The sequence below is a fragment of the Bufo bufo genome, chromosome 1 (assembly GCF_905171765.1).
Source record: "Bufo bufo chromosome 1, aBufBuf1.1, whole genome shotgun sequence".
Taxonomy (NCBI): domain Eukaryota; kingdom Metazoa; phylum Chordata; class Amphibia; order Anura; family Bufonidae; genus Bufo; species Bufo bufo.
Window position 1 is genome coordinate 333,814,413 of NC_053389.1, and position 27,822 is coordinate 333,842,234.

Below are 27,822 nucleotides of genomic sequence, written 5' to 3' on the forward strand. Positions count from 1 at the left end.
AAGCCATTTTTTGTCATCTTACGTCACAAAAAGTGTAATAGCAAGCAATCAAAAAGTCATATGCACCCCAAAATAGATGCCAATCAAACAGTCATCTCATCCCGCAAAAAATGAGACCCTACATAAGATAATCGCCCAAAAACTGAAAAAACTATGGCTCTTAGACTATGGAGACACTAAAACATTTTTTTGGTTTTAAAAATGAAATCATTGTGTAAAACTTACATAAATAAAAAAAATTGTATACATATTAGGTATCTCCGCGTCCGTGACAACCTGCTCCATAAAATTACCACATGATCTAACCTGTCAGATGAATGTTGTAAATAAGAAAAAAAAAAAAACGGTGCCAAAAAAGCTATTTCTTGTTACCTTGCCGCACAAAAAGTGTAATATAGAGCAACCAAAAATCATATGTACCCTAAACTAGCACCAACAAAACCGCCACCCTATCCCGTAGTTTCTAAAATGGGGTCACTTTTTTGGAGTTTCTACTCTAGGGGTGCATCAGGGGGGCTTCAAATGGGACATGGTGTCAAAAAAACCAGTCCAGCAAAATATGCCTTCCAAAAACCATATGGTGTTCCTTTCCTTCTGCGCCCTGCCGTGTGCCCGTACAGCTGTTTACGACCACATATGGGGTGTTTCTGTAAACTACAGAATTAGGGCCATAAATAATGAGTTTTGTTTGGCTGTTAACCCTTGCTTTGTAACTGGAAAAAAAATATTAAAATGGAAAATCTGCCAAAAAAGTGAAATTTTGAAATTGTATCTCTATTTTCCATTAAATCTTGTGCAACACCTAAAGGGTTAACAAAGTTTGTAAAATCAGTTTTGAATACCTTGAGGGGTGTAGTTTCTTAGATGGGGTCACTTTTATGGAGTTTATAATCTAGGGGTGCATCAGGGGGCTTCAAATGGGACATGGTGCCAAAAAAACTGTCCAGCAAAATCAGCCCTCCAAAAACCAAACGGCGCACCTTTCACTCTACGCCCCGCTGTGTGCCCGTACAGTAGTTTACGGCCACATATTGGGTGTTTCTGTAAACGGCAGAGTCAGGGCAATAAAGATAGTCTTGTTTGGCTGTTAACCCTTGGTTTGTTAGTGGAAAAAATGGGTTAAAATGAAAAATTAGACAAAAAAATGAAATTCTCAAATTTCCTCCCTATTTGCCAATAACTCTTGTGCAACACCTAAAGGGTTAACAACGTATGCAAAATCAGTTTTGAATACCTTGAGGGGTGTAGTTTCTTAGATGGGGTCATTTTTGGGTTGTTTCTATAATGTAAGCCTCGCAAAGTGACTTGAGACCTGAACTGGTCCCTAGAAATTAAGTTTTTGTAAATTTCGGAAAAATTTCAAGATTTGCTTCTAAACTTCTAAGCCTTATAACATCCCCAAAAAATAAAATATCATTCCCAAAACAATTCAAACATGAAGTAGACATATGGGGAATGTAAAGTCATCACAATTTTTGGGGGTATTACTATGTATTACAGAAGTAGAGAAACTGAAACTTTGAAATTTGCTAATTTTTTTCAAATTTTTGTTAAATTAGGTATTTTTTGGTGCAATTTTACCAGTGACTCCATTTTACCAGTGTCATGAAGTACAATATGTGTCATGAAGTACAATATGTGACGAAAAAACAATCTCAGAACGGCCTGGATAAGTCAAACCGTTTTAAAGTTATCAGCACTTAAAGGGACTCTGGTCAGATTTTCAAAAAATGGCCTGGTCCTAAGGTGTAAAAAAAGCTGTGTCCTTAAGGGGTTAAGCCCCACAAAGGGACTTCAGACCTGTACTGGTCCATAAAAAGTAGGTTTTGGAAATTCCTAAAAATTTTAAGATTTGCTTCTAAATTTCTAAGCCTTCTAACATCCTAAAAAAAATGGACATTTCCAAAATTATGCCAATATAAAGTAGACATATGGGGAATGTTAAGCAATAAATATTAATGAGGCATCACTGTTTTAAAAGCAGAGAAATTGAAATTTGGGGATTTCTTCATAAATAAAAGGTGAAATATATTGACTAAAATTTATGGCTATCATGAAGTACAATGTGTCACGAGAAAACAATCTCAGAATGGCTTGGATAAATAAAAAAGTGTTATTACCACAAAGTGACATGTCTGATTTCAAAAAAATGGCCTGGGCAGGAAGGTGAAAACTGGCACGGGGTAGAAAGGGTTAAGCTTGGTTCAACCCCTTTAATGGAACACATGGTACATTTTTGTTTTGGTCAACTGAATGAGGGGAATGTCTATATATATAAAAAAAATTATAATAACTTTATTAAAACACTTACAAATTGGTCCTTCCGCTTCTTCAAGGGGTCTCTGGTCCATAATATGGCGAAACATAGGCAGAAGAAAGGCAATTGTTTTTCCACTTCCAGTTTTAGCAATGCCAATTAAATCACGACCAGACATGACTGCAGGAATTGCTTGCGCCTGGATTGGTGTTGGTTTCTCATATGCATGTCTGATGAAAGAATGAACACTTCATTAAAATGGTTGCAGGTAACTAATTTCACTCTGAATGTGATGAAAGGGTTTTCTACAAAGTAACTATTAACGACCTATCCTCAGGATAAGATCACCAAAATCTGATCAATGGGGCACCCTACCATCAGGTGTATGATAGGGCCACAGAAGCTGTTCAAACAATGCAACACGCGTCCGATTTGTGAAAATGCCGATATCCGTTCTTTTTACCGGCGGCAAGTACCATTTCTAGTAAATGCATAAAACGGCTTGGAAGTGCAAATTGTTCTGATATCTGAATGTCACCTTAGAGAGGTGGACAGAGGCACCACACAGCTTTTTAAAGGCTTTCTAAGGAACAGTAACATCACAGCTTTATGCGTGAAGATGGCAAGAGTGCGAATATCTTAATACCAGCCAGTGTAGTACAGGCCCCGACACGCATTTCACATCTCACCTCCTCAGAGGAAGCGAGATGCAAAACATCCATCAGGGCCCAAACTACACCGGTCAGTATTAAGATGCAGTGTGCATTCCCTTATGTGTTTGGCTTTCATATGTTTTTTGCACTAGGCACTTTATCCTGTAGGTCAATATAGCTATATTGCTTGCGGTGAGAGATTTTGGTCTGGGCCGTGCTAATGCTAATGGGAATCTATGCATTGTGATTCTAAATGTTACACACCCAGTCTGGTTCTAGTATTGCATATTTGCTACTGATATTTAAATGTTATTTGTACAGATTAATATAAGGATATCAAGCAAGATCACGGCATCTAAAGGGACAATAACCCAGAAGAGTATGCTTCCAAGCTTGTTACCGGCATCCTCGGTGGCCAATGAGGATGACGGTAATTTGGGTAAATGCTCTCAGCCTGAGCAATAGTAAGTAATATATGCATTTAAAAAATTTATGATTGTTCTAAATTAAAAATATGGATTTTGTATGCTCAAATATGAGCGTCAATAATATATATATATATATATATATATATATATATATATATATATATATATATATATATATATATACACACACACACACACACGTCAAGTAAAAAAAATACATATAAAAAAAGTTTATATCACCCCCCTTTCCATGTGATAAAAAAATAACATGGGTATCACCGCGACCAAAAACACCCATACTATTAAAATATTTTTCCAATACACAAATGGCATAACAGAAAAAGGGTCAAAATGGCCTTTGCTTCTCTTACCCAAAACAAATGTAATAAAATGCTATATATGGGGTATCGCTGTAATCGTGCTGACAGAGAATGAAGGACACAGGTCAGTTTTGCCGCAAACAGAACGCAGTGGGAAAAACCCCGTAAAATGGTGGAGGAAATGCAGATTTTTCCAATTACACCCCATTTGGAATATTTTTACCGCTTCCCACTATGTTGTATGCCATAATTAATGGTGGCATTAGAAAGTACAACTTGTCCTGCTCTTGCCATCATACAGCTATGTGAATGGAAATATAAAAAGTTATGGCTCAAGGAAGGTAGGGAAGAAAAATGAAAACGCAAAAACTAAACTTCCGGTATCCCAAGGGTTAAAATGAATTGTGGTACTGTGTATATGCTCTATTTGGTGTGGTAGATTTATCCTGATATACACAGTTTGGACTATTAAAGGAGCCATTTCGCTTAGGAGTCATGTGGGCAGTGCCATTAAGTGATCGACAGCTAACTCTGCATAATTAAACATACAGGGAAGGCGAGGTTTAACTGTATAAATTACAAGTTATACTGAATATTTTCCCATAAACCTGTATATCAATCTGCTCAGCTCCTCCTGCTCTATAACATTCTACCTGAACATTGCACAGCATTTTGGGACAACACGTTTCTTTAAAAGGAATCCGTCATCCCCAAAACTAGAGTAAGTGGTGTATAGCGTGCGTAAGGGACACAGTCTGGTTATCTAGGTTTTATCTTCATACTCCCTTTATTTCTGCTGCTGTGCTCAGACAACCCTGCAGTAAAATGTATCGAAGAGCAGTCCTCTCAATGCATTTTGCTGCTGGTTTGTGGGAGCACAGTGTCAGAATGGAAGAGAATATGAAGATAAAACTTACAGAACCGATCTCAGCACCACTTACTCCAGTTTGGAGGGGCTGACAGATTTATAAAAAAAAAGAAAAGATTTTTGTATAACTTACCAGTAAAATCTCTCTCTCTCTCTCTTCCTTGGGGGACACAGGAGACCTTGGGTATAGCTCAGCTCCCTAGGAGGCGTGACACTAAGTGAAAACTGTTAAGCCCCTCCTCCAGCAGCTATACCCTCAGCCTGGAGAGAGAGACTGCCAGTTGCGTGTCCAAGTAGTGAGAAAAAGGCAATGACCAACAATGTGGAACCAACCAGCCAAAACTACCCAACGGGGTAAACCAAGTCTGTAACAGTGTAGAAAAAAAACAAATGAATGGGTGGGTGGGTGCTGTGTCCCCCAGGGAAGAGCGAGAAAGATTTTACCGGTAAGTTATACAAAAATCTTGTTTTCTCACCCATTTTCCTTGGGGGACACAGGAGACCTTGGACTGCTCTCTGACGTCCCAAGAGGGGAGGGACCACAGCTCCAAAGCGAAGCACCCGTAGGCATCAAAGAACCGCCGCCTGTAAAAACCAGGCGGCCCAAGGCAGCATCCGCCGATGCATGAGTATGCACCCTGTAGAACTTGGTAAAGGCATGCAATAAAAAACAGTGGCCACCGTGCACAAATGTTCGGCCGAAGCCCGATGTCTCTGGCCCCAAGAGGCACCGACCGCTCTGGTGAAATGAGCGGCGACACCGAAAGGCGGAACCTTGCCCCTCGTGCGGTAACCTCCGCAATAGCCAATTGATGAAGCGGGCAAAAGCCACCTTGGAGGCCAGCAACCCTATGCGCGGACCTTCCGTTACCACAAAAAGAGTGAGCACCGAAAGGAGCCGGTGATCTTCAAGTAAACCTTCAAGGCCCGAACAACGTCCAAGCAGCGCAGTGTCCGTTCCCAGGGGTGGGAAGGGGAAGGGAGGACGATGGCCTCGTCGAGAAGAAAGGCAGATACCACCGTCAGAAGAAAGGAAAGGATGGGATGGAAAACAGCCTTGTCGTGGGGAAGGACAGAAAGGCTCGGAACAAGAAGAAAAAAAAAAAAAAAGGCCATCTGAGAGACATGATGGCCACAAGGAACAGGACCTACAGGACAGAAGGCCTAGAGAGATCTTCTGTAACAGCTCGAAGGGGGAAGCTTGGAGCGCCGAGAGCACAGTATTTAGTTCCCAGGGCGATACCGGGGGACGGTACAGAGGAACCAATGAGCCACCCCGTAGATGAAGGTCTTGACAGGCCCGAGAGGGGCCAGGGGACGCCGGAGGAGGATGGATAGCGCCGACACTTGACCCTTCAAAGAACAGAGTCCCAGTCCCAGGTCGGACTGGAGAAAGGACCGAACAGTGGGGAGAGAAGGGCGGAGTGGGGGGGGGGGGAACGCCCAGCTTCCCACAGAACCGCAGGCAAGATCTCCAAGTCCGATAATTGATCCTGGACGAAGCACGGCCGAGAGCGAAAAACAGCGTGCCCGCTGGAAATCGCCTAGGCAAGCGAGAAAAGAACCGACGTGATCAGGCGCAGACCAGTAGCACGGGCGGAAGAGTCCGGCAAAGCTGGTCCATCAGCCCATGAGCAACTTCTTCCCGTAGCCACCCGGAGTGGGGGAGCAGAAGAGCGGACGGAAGGAACCGAAGGGGTCCGTCCAGTAGCTGACAGATGCCAGGACAAGTCAGTCTAAAAGTCCATATCAATGGTGCCACAGGAGGAAGGGGTTCTACCATTCCTGTGAGGGAGATTTAAGGACAATCATTGACCGAAGAGTAGTCCTCAAGCAGGGACAACAGCAGGAAGGGATGAAGATGGCCTTGCTGTAGAACGCAATGCAGCTACTCCCAGTACAACAGGAAGATAGTAGTCGCGGAGCAAAAAACGGCAGGTAAGGCAGAGACAACTAACCTCGAGACAGATGAGGTATAATTGAGGGCACCATCACTACCTCAGACCCGAGCGAATGGATTACCAGTACAGGGAGTGAGAGACTACGGCCTACCAGTTAAGGGCCAATATGGCAAGGAATAGTAGGTAAGTGCCGGAAGCGCTACCGTTACCACTGTAGAGACCTAGATTCAAGCCTGGGGGTCAACTTACTGAGAAGGTAAGTTTACAGCAGGACCCCCCACCTAGAACAGAAAACAACATTACTTACCGGTAATCGTTTTTCTCGATACCCATGACGGCACCCAGTGCGACTCAGGACCTCCCATCAGGACAGGAAACCTGAGAAGATAAAAAGGACACACCTCCACCCAACACCAGTGGAAGAAATAAATTGTTCTCCGGAGAGAAGTGATAAGGGATTAAAGACCCTCTTATTTTTTTTTTTTTTTTTTTTTTTTTAAATCTATATTACTTCATATAGACCTGACTGATACGGATACATTTATAAAAATATATAAAGTATCTGTATCTATATATGGGGAGGGAACTATCGGGTGCCGTCATGGGTATCGAGAAAAACGATTACCGGTAAGTAATGTTGTTTTCCCCTCACCCATGACGGCACCCAGTGCGAGATAGACTATAAGTAGAGTCTAGGGGGGGGCTACGGCCTGCAGGACCTTCTGCCCAAATGAGGCGTCAGAATGGAGCTGCAACCTATAATGTCTGAGAAAGGTATGTGGGGAACTCCACGTAGCTGCCCTACAAATCTGAGCTAAGGACACATCAGCTCTTTCAGCCCATGAAGTAGACACTGCCCGAGTAGAATGGGCCCCGAACCCAGAAGGAGGGGAAAGACCCAAGGAGATGTAAGCCCTTGTTATGGCCTTCTTTACCCATCTGGCAATAACCCCGCAGGATGCTTTTTTACCCCTATTCTTCCCTAAAAACTGGACAAGAAGGTTCTCGTCTTTCCTCCATGAAGACGTAACATCCAGGTAAACTAACAAGCATCTTTTAACGTCCAAGGAATGCAAACTTTTTTCCCTGCTATTGGAGGGGTTAGGAAAAAAAGGAAGGCAACACAATGTCCTGGCTCCTGTGAAAATCTGAGACAACTTTGGGAAGGAAGGAAGGCAGGGGCCTAATTACTACTTGATTGTCCTGGATGACAGTATATGGTGGATGTGCAGAGAAGGCTTGGATCTCCGAGACCCTCCTAGCAGAGGTGATTGCCAGTAGAAAAGCCATTTTAATGGACAGGATGTCAATTGGGATCTCTAACAAGGGCTCAAATGGCTTATCGGTTAGGGCTGTCAAGACCCTGTTTAAATCCCATGGAGGGGAAAGAGGCCTTACAGAAGGATGGATTCTGGCTGCGGCAGAAAGAAAACGTTTGACCCAAGGATGCATTGCTAACTGATAGTCGAAAAAATAGCTCAAGGCGGATACCTGTACTTTTAGGGTGGAGGCTTTGAGTCCCTTGTCTAACCCTGCCTGCAAGAAGTCTAAAACTTTAGGTATTTCTGGAGGTTTAAATGGATCAGGGCTAGACCCTAGAAAGGAAGCAAAGATATTCCACACTCTATTATATTTCCTGGCTGTTGTAGCTTTCCTACTGCCTAAAAGGGTGGAAACAACCTTGTTAGAGAGCCCTCTACTCAACCAGATGCCCCTGTCAAACTCCACACTGCCAATTGTAGAATCTCCGGATTGGGGTGGCATACAGGCCCCTGGAGAAGGAGGTCCTCCCTTGGAGGGATCATCCAGGGGGGGCTTCTGGCTAGATTTAACAGGGTGGAGTACCAGATCCTTTTGGGCCATTTCGGGGCTACCAGGATTATAGAGGCTCCCTCCCTCCGTACCTTCTTCAGTACGTGAGGAATTAGGGAAATAGGTGGGAAGGCATAGCCTCGTTCTCGGCTCCAATCCTGGGCCAGACTGTCCACGGCCGTGGGGTTCTCTGTGTGATTTAAAGAGAAGAACCTCTCTGTCTTCCTGTTCTTCCGGGTAGCGAAGAGGTCTATAGTTGGAGTCCCAAACCTTAAGACAATCTGGGAAAAGACTTCTTCGTTCAGACTCCACTCTGCCTGGCTGAGTTCCACTCGGCTTAAAAAGTCGGCCACCGTGTTCTCTTTTCCCTTTAGATGTATTGCAGATAGGAGCAGGTTTCTGTCTTCTGCTATTTTGAAAATTTCCTGGCAGAGGAAGATTAGGGATGGTATTTTTGTTCCGCCCTGGTGATTTATATAGGCCACTGTTGTTGAATTGTCCGAGTAAAAGACCAGTTTTTTGTCCAAGACATCTGGGACTGCCACCCTTAGAACTCTTTCTACTGCCCTGAGTTCCTTGTAATTTGATGTGCAGGCTCGGGTTCTTAGATCCCATCTTCCCTGCCAATATTTCCCATCTGAATGAGCCCCCCAACCCCACGGACTGGCATCTGTTGTTATCCGTATGGGTTCTATGAAGGACCAGGGCATCCCTGTCGAAAGATTCTTCTCGGATGTCCACCATAGGAGGGAATACCTTGCTCCGGAGGAGAGATGAAATTTTTCCTCTAGTGTTTGTGGAAGACCATTCCATTTCTTTAAGATATCCCACTGTAACGATCTTGTGTGAATCTGAGCAAACGGCACTGCGGGAATCGTAGCCGTCAGGTGCCCTAATACTGCCATCGCCTTCCTGATGGAACATCGGAAGGAGCGGAAAAGGATCCAAACATGTTTCTTTGTTGAAACTATTTTCTTCTGAGGAAGGAATGTTTTCTGAGCCCTGGAATCTAGCTGCATCCCTAAAAATACACAATTTTGAGAGGGGGTTAGGCAAGACTTTTCTCGATTGATCTTCCATCCCAGATCTTTCAGTAGAGAACACACCAGGACAAGATCCGTCTGTAACTGTACCTTCGTCTGGGCTATGAACAAAAAGTCGTCCAGATAGGGTACTAACACTATCCTGGACAATCGGAGGAATGCCACCATCTCCGCCACAATCTTTGTAAAAATTCTCGGGGCTTGTGAGACCCCAAACGGGAGGGCCCTGTATTGCAGATGCAGAAGCTGGCCCTTTACTTGGACTGCCGTTCTCAAATACCTTTGGGAGGAGGGATGAATAGGGATGTGGTAATAAGCATCCTCTAAATCTATACTTGCCATCCAGCAATCTTTGTATAGCAGGTCTATAGTTGTTTTTATCGTTTCCATCCGGAATCTTTTGTATTTCAGGAATTTGTTTAGTCGTTTTAGATTTAGAATCATTCGAAAGGACCCATTGGGTTTCTTTACTAGAAAGAGTGGGGAGTAGGGGTGAAGAAATTTGGGGGGTAGGAGAGAAACTCCAATCTGACTCCCTCTGCTATCCCTCCCAACACCCATTTGTTTTGGGTGACCTTTGACCAAGCAGGGAGAAAGGAAGAGAGTCTCCCCCCAACTTGGAGCCCGGCGTCATTGCTGCTTATCTTTTTTATTATCCTGGGATTTGAAAAGAAAGCCGCTAGATTTCCTTTGAAATCGATCTCTCTCTTTCCTATCGTAGGGCTTGCCCCTCTGCCTTCTAAAGCTCTGCTGGGGCCTACGAAAAAAGGGGGGCTTCTGAGGGACAGGAAACCCCCTTTTTTTGTCAGAGGCCTTCTCCAGGATGTCATCTAAAGATGACCCAAATAATCTGTCGCCTTCACACGGAAGGGCACAGAGTCTGGCCTTAGATCCCTGGTCACCCTTCCAGGATCTAAGCCAAATAGCTCTTCTAGCCGCATTTGTCATAGCAGAGGCTCTGGCGGAAAAGCGCATCACATCAGTGGAGGCATCCGTTAAAAAATCAGCTGCTTTTGAGAAGGTGGGGAGAGAAGCTAGGAGCTCTTCTCTAGGTCTTTTTTCTTTAAGATGTGACTCTAGCTGGTCAATCCATAATCTCAGCGACCGGGAAACCCAGGTGGCTGCGACTGCCGGTCTGAGACAGGCGGCCGATGTCTCCCAAGCCCGTTTAAGATATATGTCCGCTTTTTTATCTAACGGGTCAGAAAGACAACCTAAATCATCAAATGGGAGGGCAGACTTTTTTGCAATTTTGGCGACTGGCGCATCCACCGTAGGGGCCCTATCCCAACTTGAGGACACTTTTTCTTCATAAGGGTATTTTCTTTTAACAGAGGAAGGTATGAAGAACTTTCTGTCAGGATTTTTCCACTCTTTTTTAATAATCGCCTGCATGCTTTCATGCATAGAAAAAACCCTATGCTTTTTAGGGCCTAATGCCTGGAAGGCCTGATCCGCAACTGATCTGGTCTGCTTAATGTCCTCCAGCTGCATAGTTGCTCGGACCGCTTTTAATAATGGCTGCGTATCGTCAGGGGAAAAGAAGGACTTCCCTGAATATTCCTCGTCCGAGGAATCTGAATTACTGGAATCTAGCTGCCCGGATTCTCTGGCCTCACTATCGGATGAGTCCATTTCCATACTATCACATTCTGTGGCTTTATCCGGGGATCTGGCACGGCCTTTACTGAATGTCTTGAAGGATGCTTTAATTAAGGACCTCATAGATCTTGTAAGGGTCTGGGACTGCTCCGCTACCAGTTTGTCTATACATGCCGTACACAGAGGCTTCTGATAGGATGCAGATAGAGTCGTCTTACAATCTGCACACTCTTTGTGTTTTGACTTGGAAGACGACTTTTTTGGAGGCTTTGGGATCTAAGACAGAAACACCTTATTAGTAAAAAAAAGGAACGTTCTCACCATGTGAATTTTTCCTTCCCCATCCTTAGGACCAGTACCGGACTTGCAGGCCTCAAGGGGTCCAGGGGTTCAGCGCGTCCATCTGTAGGCTCCGACATGCTTGCTAGCTGGATCCTACTTCAGCACAAACACACTGTGCCTCCGCTGGCTGCCTGCACCTGCGGCCGCATTTATAGATTTAAAAGACGCGCCTCGGCCCTCACTTCCGGGTCCTGCGCGTCAAGGGAGAAGCCCCGCCCCCCGACGTCATCGGCCAGCCCTGAAAGATGGCCCCGCGCATGCGCATAAGCGCTCAGACGCGCGGGCGCCATTCTCAAACTGGGCAAACCGGCATGGGGAGCCGCCTGAACACGGCCACAGCGGCTCCCCGCAGGACCGGCAGCGAGTGCGGGCGCAGGCAGACTTGTGGGGAGCGGCTTCCGGCACGGCCACAGAACTACCGCTCCCCAGGGATAGGTCTTCCCACGGCATAGCCACAGACCCCCCCCAGCGCTGGTGCTTCTTCTTCTGAGGTATGTCGTGCAGTATTACTGCTGCTTCTCAGGAACTCCCATCCGGAGGACAGGAAACCTGAACTGGTGTTGGGTGGAGGTGTGTCCTTTTTATCTTCTCAGGTTTCCTGTCCTGATGGGAGGTCCTGAGTCGCACTGGGTGCCGTCATGGGTGAGGGGAAAAACACAATCTGTCAGCTAAGCATGAGGACAGAACGCAGTAGGCACGGTAAGTAGGCACACGGCCAGTACAGCTAGTGTGAACGAGGGAGACTGTCCGAGGTCACAACAGGAACTTCGGAACCATCCAAGTCAACAACCATACTCTCCCGAGGAGAGGGCTGTGAAGGAACAGCCTCTGAAGCCTGACCAGGGCAGAAGCCACATCAGAAGGATATGCCCTGAGCAGGAGCCAAAACAGAGCCGGCAAGAAGAAGCAGTCGAGGCAGACGCTGGCATAACCCCTCCAACCGAAAGGAGGAGTGGGTAACAGGGTAGTCAGAGTAGAACAGCTCAAAGGCAGAACACCCGTATGTCGAGGGAGGAAGGGGGCATACGTACGGTCAGCCCCGTAAGCAGTGAGAATGCCAACCCACCTACGGGAGGAGAAGGCATATACGGCCCATACAATGTACAGAGCGCGCATGAATGTTCACCCACTGTAAATATTCACTCTGGGAAGGGGGCCATTGACAGAGCCCCACAGTATCTACAGAAGTGCAATATGCCGCCTGGAAGGGAGTCATGCACAAGACTAGTACAGTATGCGATGGAACGCAAGCAGTCCGCCTAGAAAAGGGGGATATGCACCTGGCAAACACTGCATTCGGCAAGAGTGTAAAGGCCCGCCTAAGAAGGGGGTGATGCCCAAGACCAGTACCGACTTCAGAGAGGTAGGGCATACCATATTCCGCCCCCAGAAGGGGGTCATGCACATGGCCGCACTGAATCTAGTAGGAACGCAGGAAGTCCGCCTAGGGAAGGGGGGGCATGCACATGGATACCATCGCATTAAGTGATAGTGTAATAATCCACCTAACACCGTATCCCGTGAGCGTGCAACTACCCCGCCAATGAAAGGGTACATGCACAAGGTCAGCCTTGAGTGTACCAAAATTCCGCCTATGGAATGAGGGGTGGTTATGCACATGGCCAGCACTGCATCCAGTGGGAGTGCAAGTATTCCACCCAGGGAATGGGGTCATGACATGGCCAGCACCGCATCCAGTGAGTGCAAGCACCCCGCCGATGAAAGGGGGTCATGCACATGGCCAGCAACGTACCGGCGAGAGAACAACCACAGGCAGTGAGAGCGCATTATGCCGCCTAAGGAAAGGAGGCATGCACATGGCCTGCAGCGAATCCAGTGAGCGTGCATAATTCCGCCTATGGAAGGAGGTTGTGCACGTGGCCAGCACCTCCAGTGAGTGCCGAATTCCGCCTATGAAAGGAGGTCGTGTACATGGCCAGCACAGTAGCCGGTGAAAGTGCAGTATTCCGCCTATGGAAGGGGGTCATGCACATGGCCAGCCTGCAGCAAGGGAGAGTGGAGTATTCCACCTAGGAAGGGGGAAGTCATGCACAAGGCCAGTACCGTAACCGGTGAGTGCGGAATTCCGCCTATAGAAAGGGCACATGCACCCGGTCGACAGTGTACTCGAGGCGGGGTGCAAGATTCCCGCCCAGGGAAGGGGGGCATGCACATGGCCAGCTCTACAGAGAGCAGGCTGCAGTGTCCAGCGCAGCCAACAAGAATGCCATAGCGTACAAACTTAATACGGATTTATTATTATTATTTTTTAAATGACACAGCCTCTCTGAGAGGTAGGAAGGGGCCACCATACAGGCCCATGAGGAAGGCCCGGATCTCAGAGGACCTCCTCTATACGGGAGCCAGCCCATGGAGATGACCGGTACCTAAGGGGTTAACCGAGATCCGGCCTGGGGGCGGCACAGCGAAGAATTCGCGCCTGGGAGAAGTTCCCTCCCCCTGTAATCAAGACCAGGGGCCTAAATTTGCGGCGGTGGGCCGGCCGCGGGTGCCCACCCAGCGGGCCGCAAGAGTCAGGGGGCCTGGAGAAGAAAGGCCAGAATTGCGGCCTAGTAGGCCGTGAAGCCGGGGCCTAAATTTGTGGCGCCCGGCCGAACGGGAAGTACCGACGGTCGGACGGGGTCAGGAGGGACCCGGAGCGGCGCCCGAATGTACATGCTGGCCTCAGGAGGGAAAGCTGGGAGCATGGATTGCAGCCCTTGCGACACCCAGGAGCCAGCCTGCCCGAGCATGCCCCCTGTTATCAGCCATTTCAGGGGAGAGGATGATTGTAGGACAGGAGACACCCCAGGAGCCAGTCTGCCTGAGTATGGGGGGGGGGGCTTAGTTGGGCTGGAGAAGCCACTCTCTCACCATCAGCCTTCTTCACCCTCGGTCCTTTCCAGCAGGGTCGCCCCTTCAGCTACTGGCACCGTAGTGGCAGGACCTTGGAAGAGGGACTTGGCGTGCGGGCAATCCTTACGCTGGCGGGATGCAGGGGAGCTAGGCTGCCCTGGTCCACCTTGGCTTCTGTGGGGGAGGCAGCAGTGCGGATGACCGGCACTGGCGCAGCTCGACCCCAGGAGAAAGAGAGGTCTAGTGAGTCTCTGTTGTCCCTGAAGAGAAGAAAAAATAAAAAAATAAAAATATTATAAAAAGGAGAGAAAAAAAAACAGCCCTGCAGAGCAGGGAGTGTCTTGCCTCCTTGGACACTAAGCAAAAACTGGTAGTCTCTCTCTCTCCAGGCTGAGGGTATAGCTGCTGGAGGAGGGGCTTAACAGTTTTCACTTAGTGTCACGCCTCCTAGGGAGCTGAGCTATACCCAAGGTCTCCTGTGTCCCCCAAGGAAAATGGGCGAGAAAAAGGAAAGGCAGTTAGGGGGTCAGGCAAAGCTGAACCACAAGATTCTTTTCTTGCTTAAAAGTGTGTCTTAGGCCCTTGCAGACAAGCGTGCCCGGATGCGTTGCGTCTGCGATCAGGGGAAATCGCGTGAGTAAGTACGCAATTGCAGTCAGTTTTGATCGTGCGGGTGCAATGCGTTTTGCATGTGCATGATAAAAAAAAATAAAAAATTAATTACTGTGGTACCCAGACTCGAACTTCTTTACTGAAGTTCGGGTTTGGGATCGGTGTTCTGTATATTTTATTATTTTCCATTATAACATGGTTATAAAATGGAAAATAATAGCATTCTTTAATTCTGAATGCCAAGTAAAAAGGCCATTGTGGGGTTAAAAATAAATTAAAAGTAACTCACCTCATCCACTTGATCGCGCAGACGGGCTCGTCTTCTTACTTCTTCTTCAGGACCTGGCTGGAAAAGGACCTTTGGTGATGTCATCGACTTCTATCTTCATTCAGCAGGACCTGCGCTGACATCACTGAGCTCACCACGTGGTGAGCGCAATGACATCACCAAAGGTCATTTTCCAGCCAGGTCCTGCAAGAAGGAAGAAGAAAGAAGAGCCCAGCTGCGCGATCAAGTGGATGAGGTGAGTTACATGTTTTTTGTTGTTGTTTTTTTTAACCCCACAATGGACCTTTTACTTAGAATTCTGAATTAAAGAATGCTATTATTTTCCATTATTACCATGTTATAATGGAAAATAAAGTAAATGGGGTCCCGGGTAACTCGTCCCCTTAGCAACTATGCGTGAAAATCGCATCCGCACTTGCTTGTGATTTTCACGCATCTCCATTCATTTATATGGGGCCTACGTTGCATTAAAATCGCTGAATATAAAACATGCTGCGATTTTCACGCAACACACAAGTGATGCGTGAAAATCACTGCTCATCTGAACAGCCCCATTCAAGTGAATGGATCCGGATTCAGTGGGGGTGCAATACGTTCACCTCACGCATTGCACCTGCGTGAAAGGGGTCTTATAGTCTAAAAATATGATATGTTTATTTCCCTGCTAACAAAGCCTTTCTGCAGCAGCATGTACTATTCAGAAACACCCAGCCTACACAAGGAATTTCTTCTGTGGCAGAAAGTAAAAGGTCTAAAGACGTGCCACTAACAATGGACATAGTGTTTAAATCATAACAGAGAGGCAAGGAGGCCCATCAGGAGTGAAATCTGAGAACAATTACAGCATTTTCCAAATTTTTACACATGGGGAGTGTCATGGGTCCAGAATGTTATTTAAATGTACTGTACAGAGAGAAAATGTCTTACTTTTTCAGCGAATTCATGATCTTCATAGATATGCCACACTGCACCCAGGATTTAATTGGTTTAGGACAATTTTTACCCTTAACTATAATTCCTTCAAGTTCAAGTCTGAAGGCACTGACCTCTGGTAAGAAAAAAAAAAAAAAAAAACGACATGAAGTAAGAACTTGATTACCAATTCATGTTAAATACACATTATATGCTTTCAATGACTATAAAAAAGGAGGAGATTTTTGTATAACTTACCAGTAAAATCTCTCTCGCTCTTCATTGGGGGTCACAGAAACCGTGGGTATAGCTATGTCCTCTAGGAGAGGTTGACACTAGTAAAAGCTGTTAGCTTCTCCCCTGGCAGCTATACCCCCTCCAGCCTGGAGAGAGAGCTTCAGTTTGTGTACAAGCCGTAGGAGAAGCAAGCCAAATAAAGAGAAAACAAATGGAAAACCAACCATGTCAAAAGGACCCAACGGGGACCAAACCAGCAACAGCTACAACTGTGGCCGGACAACAATATTGGGTGGGTGCTGTGTCCCCCCAATGAAGAGCGAGAAAGAGATTTTACTGGTAAGTTATACAAAAATCTCCTTTTCTCACCCATATTCATTGGGGGACACAGGAACCGTGGGACATCCGAAAGCAGTCCACAGGGAGGGAAAAAGCCACAGACCCATGGAAGCAAGCGTCCCTGCAGGCATCCAAGAACTGTCGCCTGCAAGATCCGCGACCCATGCAGCGACCATCGATGCATAAGTATGCACCTGGTAATTTCTTGTGAACATGAGTAAGGAGGATCGGAACCACCTTACGCAACTGTGCAGCCGAAGCGCGATTCCGCCTAGCCCAAGAAGCGCTCACCACATTGGGAGAGCGAGCCGTGACACCTAAGGGTGGAAGCCTGCTCCGGGCGCGGTATTCGTCAGCACTTGCAGACCGATCCAACGTGCAATCGCCCATTGGAGGCCGCCAATCCCTAGCGAGGACCTTCTGGAGAGAAAAAGGGGGTCCGTACACCGAGAGGGACTGGAGGCTGCTAACAATGAGTAGAGCTCTGACAACATCCATAATGTAACTCCCTTCCGTAGGGTGCGAAGGAAGGGACAGTGAAGGAGGGACAATTTAGTCATTGATATGGAAGTCAGAGACCATCTTCGGGAGAAGAAGGAATGGGCTGGAGAACTGCTGTATCATTGAGAAAAACCAGGAAGGGGATCTTGCAAGAGAGCACACCCAACTTAGACACCCACCTGATGGATGTGATAGCCACAAGAAAAAATACCTTCTAGGACAGGAGCCGGAGTAAGAACTCCCGCAAGGGCTCAAGTGGAGAAGACTGAAAGGCTGAGAGAACTACATACAGATCCAAGGCTGTAAGGACGGTACAGAGTAACTGTATGTGCCCCTCCCAGAAGGAAGGTCCCCATGGGCACCCGGGAAACCAGAGTACCCTGGCAGCTGACCCAGGACAGAAGCGCCAACACCTGACCCATCAAGGAACTAAGGCTAAACACCAAGGTCCAACTCTGAATGTAGAAGGATAGGACCATGGGGAGCGAAAAAACAGGAAAGGAGGAGATGTCCCGGCTTTCACAGAAGCCCAGGGATGACCTCCAGGTCCCACAATAGATCCTGGGCGACGCAGACTTTCTGGCCGGAATCATAGTGCAGAAGACATCCGCTGAAAAGCCTCTCCACGTCAGAATGGAGGTTTTAATAGCCACGCCGTCATCGAAAGCTGATGTAAGACCGGACCCCGAAAGAAGGTAGTCTCTGAGTGGCAGTGACCAAGGGACGTCTCCAGGAAGGAGAACGAGGTCAGCATACCATGCGCGACGGGGTCAACTCAGAGCGACTAGGATTTGTCGGAATGTCCTCCATCCGGATCCTCCGTAGAACCCTGGGAAGGAGGAGAAGAAACACGTAAGGGGGGAGAACTCCCACCAAAAAGAATCAGGGTGTCCACGCCACATGCTTCCGGAACTCTGGCTCTGGAGAGAAAAGGTGGGAAGCTTTCGTGTAGATACCGTTAGCACACCCAGACTGATGGAAGAGTCCCTGTACGAGAAGGAATGTGGAGGGCGCCACAATGGAAGGCCACCAAACGAATACCCTGTGCAAATGCAGATGAGGGAAGGTAGCAATGTAGGAACTACCAAGGCATGCGGAATGGCTATGAACCTTGAGCCAGAGGAGGAAAAGACAGGATAAAAATAGGCTAGGTTTAAGCCCATTCCCCGTCTGAGACTGGCGCTATACAGAAGTAGCCAAGGATTAAGGGGCTGTGCAAAAACATTCTGCCTAAGGAGGAAGCCAGGCAAGTGGAGTCAGACTCTATTGCTAGCCCCATACCCCCGGAGAGGAGGGGGTCATCTGCAGAGGCCCCTGAATTCAGTGTTAAAAGAGTCCACCGGCTGACAAAAAAGAGCTGTGAGCAACACCTCTCCCACAGTAGTAGCCAGTGCTTGCCCAGTTAGCGCAAAACTGAGGGGGAAGCCTGAGACTATCTGTAGAAGCCACGTACCATACTGCCCCAGTTAAGTAGAGCTAACCTTAAAACTCCACCTGGAAGGGCGCAGAACAGGCGCAACTGCCAAGCTAGCGCCAGGGTAGGACCCCTACCTGAAGGGGGGTGTCCCACTGGAACAACCACGAACTCTAGCATTAGAAAAGCTGCACCTGTGGAGTAGAACAAGCTGTAGGAGCTAAACCTGAGTGACAGCATAAGCACTTTCCCAGGGAAGGGGGAGTAGAGGATAGAGAATGCGGAGTCAGCGAAAACACTTGACTCGCTGGAACGTACTTCCCATATATTTGCAATGGTGTACGCACTACGTATTGATGCGGACAAAACCATGACCGACTGGAACAACGGAGGCCCATGGAGATGGGGGTGGTCTCTAGGACATAAAGTGATGCTAGGAACCCACTGAGAAGACAGAGGATGTTATAATCATGCGCGGAACCAGCACCAAAGAAAGGAATAGCCACCGTGTCCACTGGTGGCACCCATATAGCACCAAGGTAACAGTGCCGGGAACCTGCGAGTACCAACTGTTGCCACGCCCCCCCTTGGAAATAAGCGAAGGCACCTAGAGCCGTGGTGCCACAGAATTGCAGCATCCGAAGATGTTTATTTATTTATTCCCCGCTATCACTTGCGGAAGGGGGTAATGCAACAGAAGCACGGTGATGTGCAACACTCCGCCTATGGAAGGATAGTGCTGGGCTATTGAAGCCCTGTGCCTTGTTAACCTCTGTATTACTGTCACCAGGGAGGGAGCGACGCAGAAGGGACATACTTACCTAGCCCAGTGTACTCACCTCTCTTCACCCCTCCTCTGGTACAGCAGGGTGACCCCTTCAGCTACTGACACCGTAGTGGCAGGACGCTGGAAAAGGGGGCTTGGATGGGTGACCCCTTGGCTGGCGGGATGCAGGGGAGCGAGGCTGCCCTGGTCCACCTTGTCTTCTGTGGGGGAGGCAGCAGTGCGGGTGACCAGCACTGGTGCAACTCGACCCCGGGAGAACAGGGAGGCGAGGCGTTCACTGTTTTCACATCTGAAAAAGGAAAAAAATAAGCTAAAATAAAAAATCTTCAGGAGATCACTGCAGAGCAGGGAGGTCTTGCCTCCTATTAACACTAGAAAAAACTGAAGCTCTCTCTCCAGGCTGGAGGGGGTATAGCTGCCAGGGGAGGAGCTAACAGCTTTTACTAGTGTCAACGCCTCCTAGAGGACATGGCTATACCCACGGTTCCTGTGTCCCCCATTGAATATGGGCGAGAAAACGAGATTTTTGTATAACTTACCAGTAAAATCTCTTTCTCGCTCTTCCTTGGGGGACACAGGAAACCTTGGGTATAGCTCATCTCCATAGGAGGCGTGACACTAAGTGAAAGACTGTTAAGCCCCTCCTCCAGCAGCTATACCCTCAGCCTGGAGCGAGCGACTACCAGTTATGTGCCCAAGTAGTTAAAACAAAGGCAAGGATCAACCAAATAAACACCAACAAGTCAAAACTCCCGTCAGGGCAACCAAAACAATGGGTGGGTGCTGTGTCCCCCAAGGAAGAGCGAGAAAGAGATTTTACTGGTAAGTTATACAAAAATCTCGTTTTCTCGCCCAATTCCTTGGGGGACACAGGAAACCTTGGGACGTTCAAAAGCAGTCCACAAATAGGGAGGGACCACAACCCAAGAAGAATTAAAGCACCATAGGCATTAAGGCACCACCGCCTGCAAGACCAGGCTGCCCAAAGCAGCATCCGCCGATGCATAAGTGTTCACCTTGTAGAACTTGGTGAAAGTGTGCAAAGAAGACCAGGTGGCCGCCTTACACAATTGTTCAGCCGAAGCTAGATTTCGCTGAGCCCAGGAAGCCCCGACCGCTCTGGTAGAATGAGCGGTAACACCAAAGGGCGGTTCCCTGCCCTTAGCACGGTAAGCCTCAGCAATAGCCATCTTGATGAAGCGGGCAATAACCACTTTAGATGCCGCCAGCCCCCTGCGCGGACCCTCCGGAACCACAAATAGAGAATCCGAGCGCCGAAAGGGTCTAGTTACATCCAAGTAGATCCTCAGAGCCCTAACAACATCCAGACGGTGAAGATCCCGTTCCCGAGGATGAGACGGGGACGGGCACAGAGAAGGAAGGACAATATCTTCATTCAGGTGAAAAGCGGACACCACCTTCGGAAGGAAATCCGGAACCGGGCGGAGAACCACCTTGTCCTGGTGAAAAACCAAGAGGGGTTCTACGCAAGAAAGTGCCGCCAATTCAGACACACGCCGAAGAGACGTGATGGCAACGAGGAAAAAAACTTTGCAAGACAACAAGCGAAGGGAAACCCTGCGCAGAGGCTCGAAAGGAGAAGATTGGAGAGCCGTCAGCACAACATTAAGATCCCAAGATTGAACGGGAGCGCGATACGGGGGAGCATAGTGAGCAACCCCCTGAAGAAAAGTCTTAACTGGACCGAGCGGAGCCAGAGGTCGCTGAAAAAGGATCGAAAGCGCTGAGATCTGACCCTTTAGGGTACTGAGACCCAAACCCAAGTCCAGACCAGACTGCAAGAAGGATAAAATCGTGGGGAGAGAAAACCGAAGGGGATGAACATCTAAGGTCTCGCAGAAATTCAAATAGGCCCGCCAGGTTCGGTAATAAATCCTGGACGATGCCGGTTTACGCGCACGAATCATGGTACGGACCACGTCAGCAGAAAACCCCCGCCGCGTTAGGACCGCGGTTTCAATAGCCACGCCGCTAAACGAAGCGACCCTAAATGCTGGTGGAAGATCGGTCCTTGAGAGAGGAGGTCTTCTCTTAGAGGCAGAGGCAAGGGGGCGTCTGCCAGGAGCAACATAAGGTCGGCGTACCAAGGACGACGAGGCCAATCCGGGGCTATTAGGATCGCAGGCGTGCCCTCCGCCGCGATCTTCCGAAGGACTCGTGGAAGCAGAGGCAGGGGCGGAAAAACGTAGAGGAGAGAGAACTCCGTTCAGGGAAGGACAAGCGCGTCCGCGCCGTAAGCGTCCGGATCCTTGGTTCTGGCCATGAAGGTGGGGAGCTTGTGGTTGAATCTGGAGGCCATGAGATCCACGTCCGGACGACCCCAACGGAGGCAAAGAGACTCGAAGACGTCGGGGTGCAGAGACCACTCGCCCGGGTTGATCGTCGTCCGGCTGAGGAAATCCGCTGCCCAATTGTCCACCCCCGGGATGTAAACGGCCGAAATGGCTGGAACATGAACTTCCGCCCAGCGAAGGATTAGAGACACCTCCCTCATTGCCGCCGCGCTGCGAGTGCCCCCTTGATGATTTATGTATGCCACAGCCGTGGCATTGTCCGATTGGACACGAACAGGGTGACCCTGAAGCAGCGAAGTCCAATGCCGGAGTGAGAGGAGAACCGCCCTCAGCTCCAGAACATTGATTGGCAGTTTGGACTCCGATGGAGACCAAGTGCCTTGTACGGACCGAGGAGGAAACCCCCCCCCCCCCCCAACCCCGCAGACTGGCATCGGTGGTAATCACCAACCAAGTTATCGGTAGGAAGGACTTCCCTTGGAAAGGGGTCCGTAACCACCAGAGTAGAGAGGAGCGAACCTGGGGGGGAAGGGGAAAGTGCTGATCCAGACTTTCCTGGGACTTGTCCCATGCAGACAGAATGGCAGTCTGAAAGGTGCGGGAGTGATACTGCGCGTAGGGGATTGCTTCGAAACAGGACACCATCTGTCCCAAGACCCGCATGCTGAACCGGAAGGAAGGACGGCGGTGGTTCAGAAGGCTCCGAACCGACTGATGAAGGAGCTGGCGCTTTTCTGACGGAAGCCGAACCTCCGCTGCATCTGTATCCAGCAGCATCCCCAGAAAGATCAGTTGCCTGGATGGAACAAGAGCGGATTTGGGAAGATTGATAATCCAACCGAACCGGCGTAAGGTTTGTAGCGAGAGGTCCACACTGGCAGATGTCAGTGACAGAGAGGGTGCCTTGATAAGGAGATCGTCCAAATATGGAAGAGGAAAAACTCCCCTGGAACGAAGTAAGGCGAGGACAGGGGCTAGGACCTTTGTGAAAACGCGAGGGGCCGTCGCCAGCCCGAAGGGGAGGGCAACGAACTGGTAGTGGTCGGACCCCACTGCAAAGCGCAGAAAGCACTGATGACACCGAGCGATTGGAATATGAAGGTAGGCGTCCTGGATGTCGATAGAAGCCAGGAACTCCCCTTTTTCCAGAGAGGCCACCACCGACCTGAGAGACTCCATCCGGAACCGCTGAAGACGAAGGAAACGGTTTAACCGTTTTAGATCCAGAATGGGACGAACCGAGCCTTCTTTTTTGGGGACCACAAAAAGGTTCGAATAGAACCCTTTGAATCTTTCCTCCATAGGAACCGGAGCGATGACCCCTTTGTCCAGAAGGGTACGAGTGACAGTAAAGAAATCGGCCGCCCCTTGGGGATCCCGAGGAACCCGGGAGCGAAAGAACCGAACTGGGGGGAGGGACGCAAACTCGAGTTTGTACCCGGAAGACACCACCTCGAGAGCCCAGGCGTCGGAGACGTGCGCCTGCCAGAAGTCCCTGAACAGGAGGAGACGTCCCCCCACCCGGGTGGGTGGGGGCGCACCTTCAGGTAGGGTTCTGCTTGGTCGCGGGAGGGCGAGCAGGCTGTGACTTGAGCCAGGAGGGCTGGGTCCGAAAAAAAGGTTTCTTACGTCTGTCTTGGACAGGGTTAGAGGATGGACCTGAAGTGGTGCGAGGTGTGGGAGCCCTGCGGGAAGACCTGAAGCAAGAAAAGGTGGGACGGCCTCGAGTGGTGCTCCTAGTCCTGGATTGGGGAAGATGTGTACTCTTCCCTCCCGTGGCTTCAGAGATGATTTCATCCAAGCGGGTCCCGAACAATCGAGAACCAGTGAAGGGAAGGCCAGTAAGAGACCGCTTTGACGTGGCGTCCGCCGTCCAAACCTTTAACCAAAGCTCCCTTCTAGCCGAAACGGCCAGGGCAGATGAACGGGCTATGAGAGCCCCCGCATCCAGGGATGCCTCACAGACAAATTTTCCGGCTTGAACGATAAGTTGGGCCAGAGCCCGGAGGTCCTGAATAGGGACGTCGGATTCAAGCTCCTGATCCAGCTGAGACGCCCATTCTGCAACCGCTTTTCCAGCCCAAGCGGAGGCAAAGACCGGCCTGAGGGCGGAACCGGAGGCTGCAAAGATACCCTTTGTAATGGCCTCTATCCGGCGATCTTCAGTGGATTGTAAGGAAGAACCATCTGCAACGGGAATAGCCGTGCTTTTGGACAAACGGGCCACAGGGGGGTCGACTTTAGGTGGTGACGCCCAGTTTGTAATGCAATCCGCCGGGAATGGATAACAGATATCCAACTTCTTAGGCGGGGTAAAACGGGCATCAGGACGGGCCCAGGCCTTAGAAACCACCGACGAGAAGTCAGCGTGGAGGGGAAAAACCGCATACGCCTGTTTTTGGCGAAAAAAGGAAACACTGGTCTTTTCAGAATTAGGAGGGTCATCGTGAATCTTAAAGGTATCACGGATATTGTTAATAAGATGGCCCACGGCAGAAGCCAGCTTTGAAGGCAAGGCCGAGTCCATATCCCAATCAGAATCGGCTAGTTCCCCTTCAGAGGGCATATCCTGTAATGAGGAAGGACCCGACTGAGGGCGCACCCTTGGGGGTGATACTGAAGCATCCGAGGATGATAGGTGCTCCGCCCTGGACCGCTTCTGGGGTTGACGGGCTCTGGAGGTGTCGCCTGGAGAGAGAGACTCAGACGGGTCAGCTAAGGTAGCGGACCCGGAGGGCCCAGCAGGGGAATTATCCGGCTGCGGTAAGGGCAATGCATCTGCAAGGCGGCCCACAACATTAGTGAGACTGACCACAGCCTGGGAAAGGGATCTCGCCCAGTCAGGGGGATCCAAGAGGCCAGGGGGTGACACAGCAGATGGCGGACCCTGTAATGGGGCTTTGCAAGCCGAGCAATGCGGGTCAGGCTGCCCTTGAGGAAGGGGTGCCTTACATGCGGTGCAGGTATGATACCAAGGACCAGCAGGCACTGAGGGGTCAGACATGTTGGCTGGAAGTAATATACAAAAAACGTCCAGACCAGAGGGCTGCAGTGCTAGAAGGGGTCAACAGTCCTACCAGGTCACAGTGGGAGCAGACAGCACAGCAGCGGCAACAGCAGCGGTCCTCAGAGCCCTGAGGTAATCCGTCCTGAGAGCAGGCAGGCACGAAGAGGAGGCGGGGCTAGTGAGGGGCGGGAAGAAAGACGTCCGCCCCTTGACTGAAGCCTAACATGTACAGTGGAAACGGAACGAAGCTCCGCCCACCGATGAAACTTTTCGCGCGCGCGCGATTCAAAATATTACATGCCGCCGAAAAACCCACAGAATAATGTCCCCCGTTCACCTCCATATAAGCGGAGGCGAACGCACACCGGTGGCCGGACAAGAGCGTGCGCTTGTCAGAATGTCAGCCGGCAGTTGAACACAGCCGCAGTACAAGTGCGCCTGCTATCCAGCAGCTGATAACGAAAAGGCGGCCCACGGCCGCCGCACCTGAGGTAAGCTGCGCTGTAACTCTCCCCCTCGAGCATCGCTCCGCTTTGCCCCCACACACAAAGGAGCCGCAGACTCACAGCTAAGAGCTGTAAATTGTAATCGACATGAAGGTCAGGCAGAGGGGACAGCAGGAGCAGGCCCTGACAGGAGGGGGGGAGGGGGGAGGGGGTAGGAACGGCTGCACAGCCACCTCACCATTCGACGTTTTCACCCTCTGTCCATCCAGCAGGGACGCCCCTTCAGCCACTGGCACCGAAGTGGCAGGGAGCTGGAGAGGGGCTTGCAGGTGGGCGACCCTTGTGCTGGCGGGATGCAGGGGAGCTGGGCTGCCCTGGTCCTCCTTTTCTTCTGTGGGGGAGGCAGCAGTGCGGATAACCGGCACTGGCGCAGCTCAACCCCGGGAAAACAGAGAGGTCTATTGCGACTCTGTTGTCCCTGTTGGAAAAAAATAAAAATAAAAATAAAATAAACTAAAATCTTTAGCAAAGACAGCTCTGCAGTGCAGAGAGTGTCTTGCCTCCTTGACACTAAGCAAAAAACTGGTAGTCGCTCGCTCCAGGCTGATGGTATAGCTGCTGGAGGAGGGGCTTAACAGTCTTTCACTTAGTGTCACGCCTCCTATGGAGATGAGCTATACCCAAGGTTTCCTGTGTCCCCCAAGGAATTGGGCGAGAAAGTAAGATAAACAGAAAGAAAAACAATGCAAGCAGCGCAGTTTACAAAAAATGTGACTACACAAAACATTAGGTTCATAGAAATGCAGGTAAGTAAAATTGTCAAAAATAACTGCTCTCTGATGGATGGGACACACTGATGCAAATTGCTCATAACTGATGCGCAAAATAACAGATTCGCTTTTTTTTTGCAGTTCTTCTGATGGATCAGAAGAAGAACGGAAAGCTAAGCTGGTGTGAACTTGGTCTTACTAGGTTATTTTTTTTCATGTGAAACTGGGGTTGTGCAGCAATTTATATTGATGACCTATCCTCAGCATAGGTCATCAATATCAGATCAGCAACCACCATGCTATAACCAGTCTATTCAGACTGATCAGTAAATGGAGTCTGAAGTATTGTAGCAAAAAGTGGTGCCAAAGACTTCAGCTCTGTCTTGTATGTGTGCTCCCAACCAGTTATTGTCCCATTGCTTCGGATAGGGAAAGAACTGCCAAAACGCTGGGTGTGCAGGGGCGTCAACCTCTGTCAAGTCCTCTGAGGACTTCTGATCTATGTTGGCATGACGTAAACCAGAACTGCTACTGTACCCCCCATAGCAAGAGCACCATACCGGTCCCTACTTCAGTATGTAAAGCTTGGTTTTTCCTGAAACGAGGGACCAGTCCCACATTTTGTATAAAGCTCTTACCAGTGTTTATACTGACCGCTGAGGACAGTGATTGGCTGCAGTGGTCACGTGCCATATCCAGGACGTCAACATTGCAGTTTGTGAACAGCAGCAGGAGAACAAGAGCAGCTCCACAGAATGGTGTGGCAGAAAAGGGCAAGTATGTAAGCAAACAGTCTTATATGAAATGCTTTTACCTTCTGGTGTCATCTTGGCTAACTCTGGAACTTCCACATAAAAGTTTTTCCTGTAGGGCTCATATTCTATCTTTCCATGATCCACTGGCTCCAGGAGTTTGCGCTGCTTTGTCTGAAATCCGGTCAAGGCAGTCTGAAGATCAACCTCCTCTTCTTCTGAAGAATACTAAAATGATAACAAGTACTTTAAAGGGAATTCGCCAGCAGCTTTAACCATGCTAAACTGCTGACAGCACTGAATAGGGGTTAGGAGAACAGAACAAACATACCTTTTGCTGATCTTTTATTATCAGGAATATGAACATTTATTCTGACAGATTTTTCTCCACAAGTGCCCAGGAGGCAGAAATTCAATATAAAGTGGTCTCTGCATTGAATTGCTTCACAGCTCTCCCCTGCTCTGAGCGATTCTCTAAAATTCTACTATTCATGGCCCATCCAGAATCGGAAAAGTCTTCCGTAACCAGCTCAGTACAACTACACAATGGGTGGAGCTGTGCATTTCCGGCACCTGAGCTGCTTCACAACAGCTCATCAGAAGCGGTGCGGCCTGTCAGACACCTGCAGATCAGACCGTATTTTTGGTTCGCAATATTTGCGGATCTGATGAGGACCTATTCATTTAACACTAATAAGGAGGTGGATAGTACAATAAAATACCTAACTTTTCGGTACTGCAAGATCATGTAACTTACAGTCTGACCACTGGACTGATACAGCAGATCCTTGATGAGAGTCTCATAGACTTGCATAGAAATTCTTATTACCAGCTGACAGAAGATGCTGTATCAGCCTGGTCGTCAGATTGTAGGGCACATAATCCTAAAGCCCCAGGAAGAGTGTTATGTTATGCAGAATAAAGAGGCCAGTTAGGTCTTTCAATGTACTACCCCTATTGATGTGACAGATAGGGGACCAAGTTGGGAAAATAAATAAGTGCTTCTTCATGCATGGTTCACAAGTCCTACATCTCATTTCCATATTTCTGTCAGTTGCTTAATTTTGGTTTTTCACCGGCAGGCCATGTGGTAACAGTGGACTGCAGATCGTATGCGTCATGACCAGAAAAATCATTCCTACGGCCCCTTTCCTGGCATATGGTCATGCTTCAACATCTTGAGTTCCATGCATGGTGCCTTCCTCATCTGCACTCTTCCCTGTAGCCTTGTCACTTAACCACCTCAGCCCCCAGTGCTTAAACACCCTGAAAGACCAGGCCACTTTTTACACTTCTGACCTACACTACTTTCACAGTTTATTGCTCGGTCATGCAACTTACCACCCAAATGAATTTTAC

At 49.0% G+C, this 27,822-nt stretch overlaps 1 protein-coding gene across 1 annotated transcript in view; it reads right to left on the reverse strand.

Moving 5' to 3' along the window:
* DDX46 (DEAD-box helicase 46) overlaps nt 1-27,822 on the reverse strand; it is an 83,257-nt gene that overhangs the window by 37,172 nt on the left and 18,263 nt on the right. Inside the window, exons 8-10 of the mRNA XM_040442308.1 lie at nt 26,526-26,691; nt 15,911-16,031; nt 2,312-2,487 (exon numbers count right to left, since the gene is read on the reverse strand). Of these exons, the coding sequence (XP_040298242.1) occupies nt 2,312-2,487; nt 15,911-16,031; nt 26,526-26,691 (463 nt within the window). The remainder of the gene's footprint in view (nt 1-2,311; nt 2,488-15,910; nt 16,032-26,525; nt 26,692-27,822) is intronic.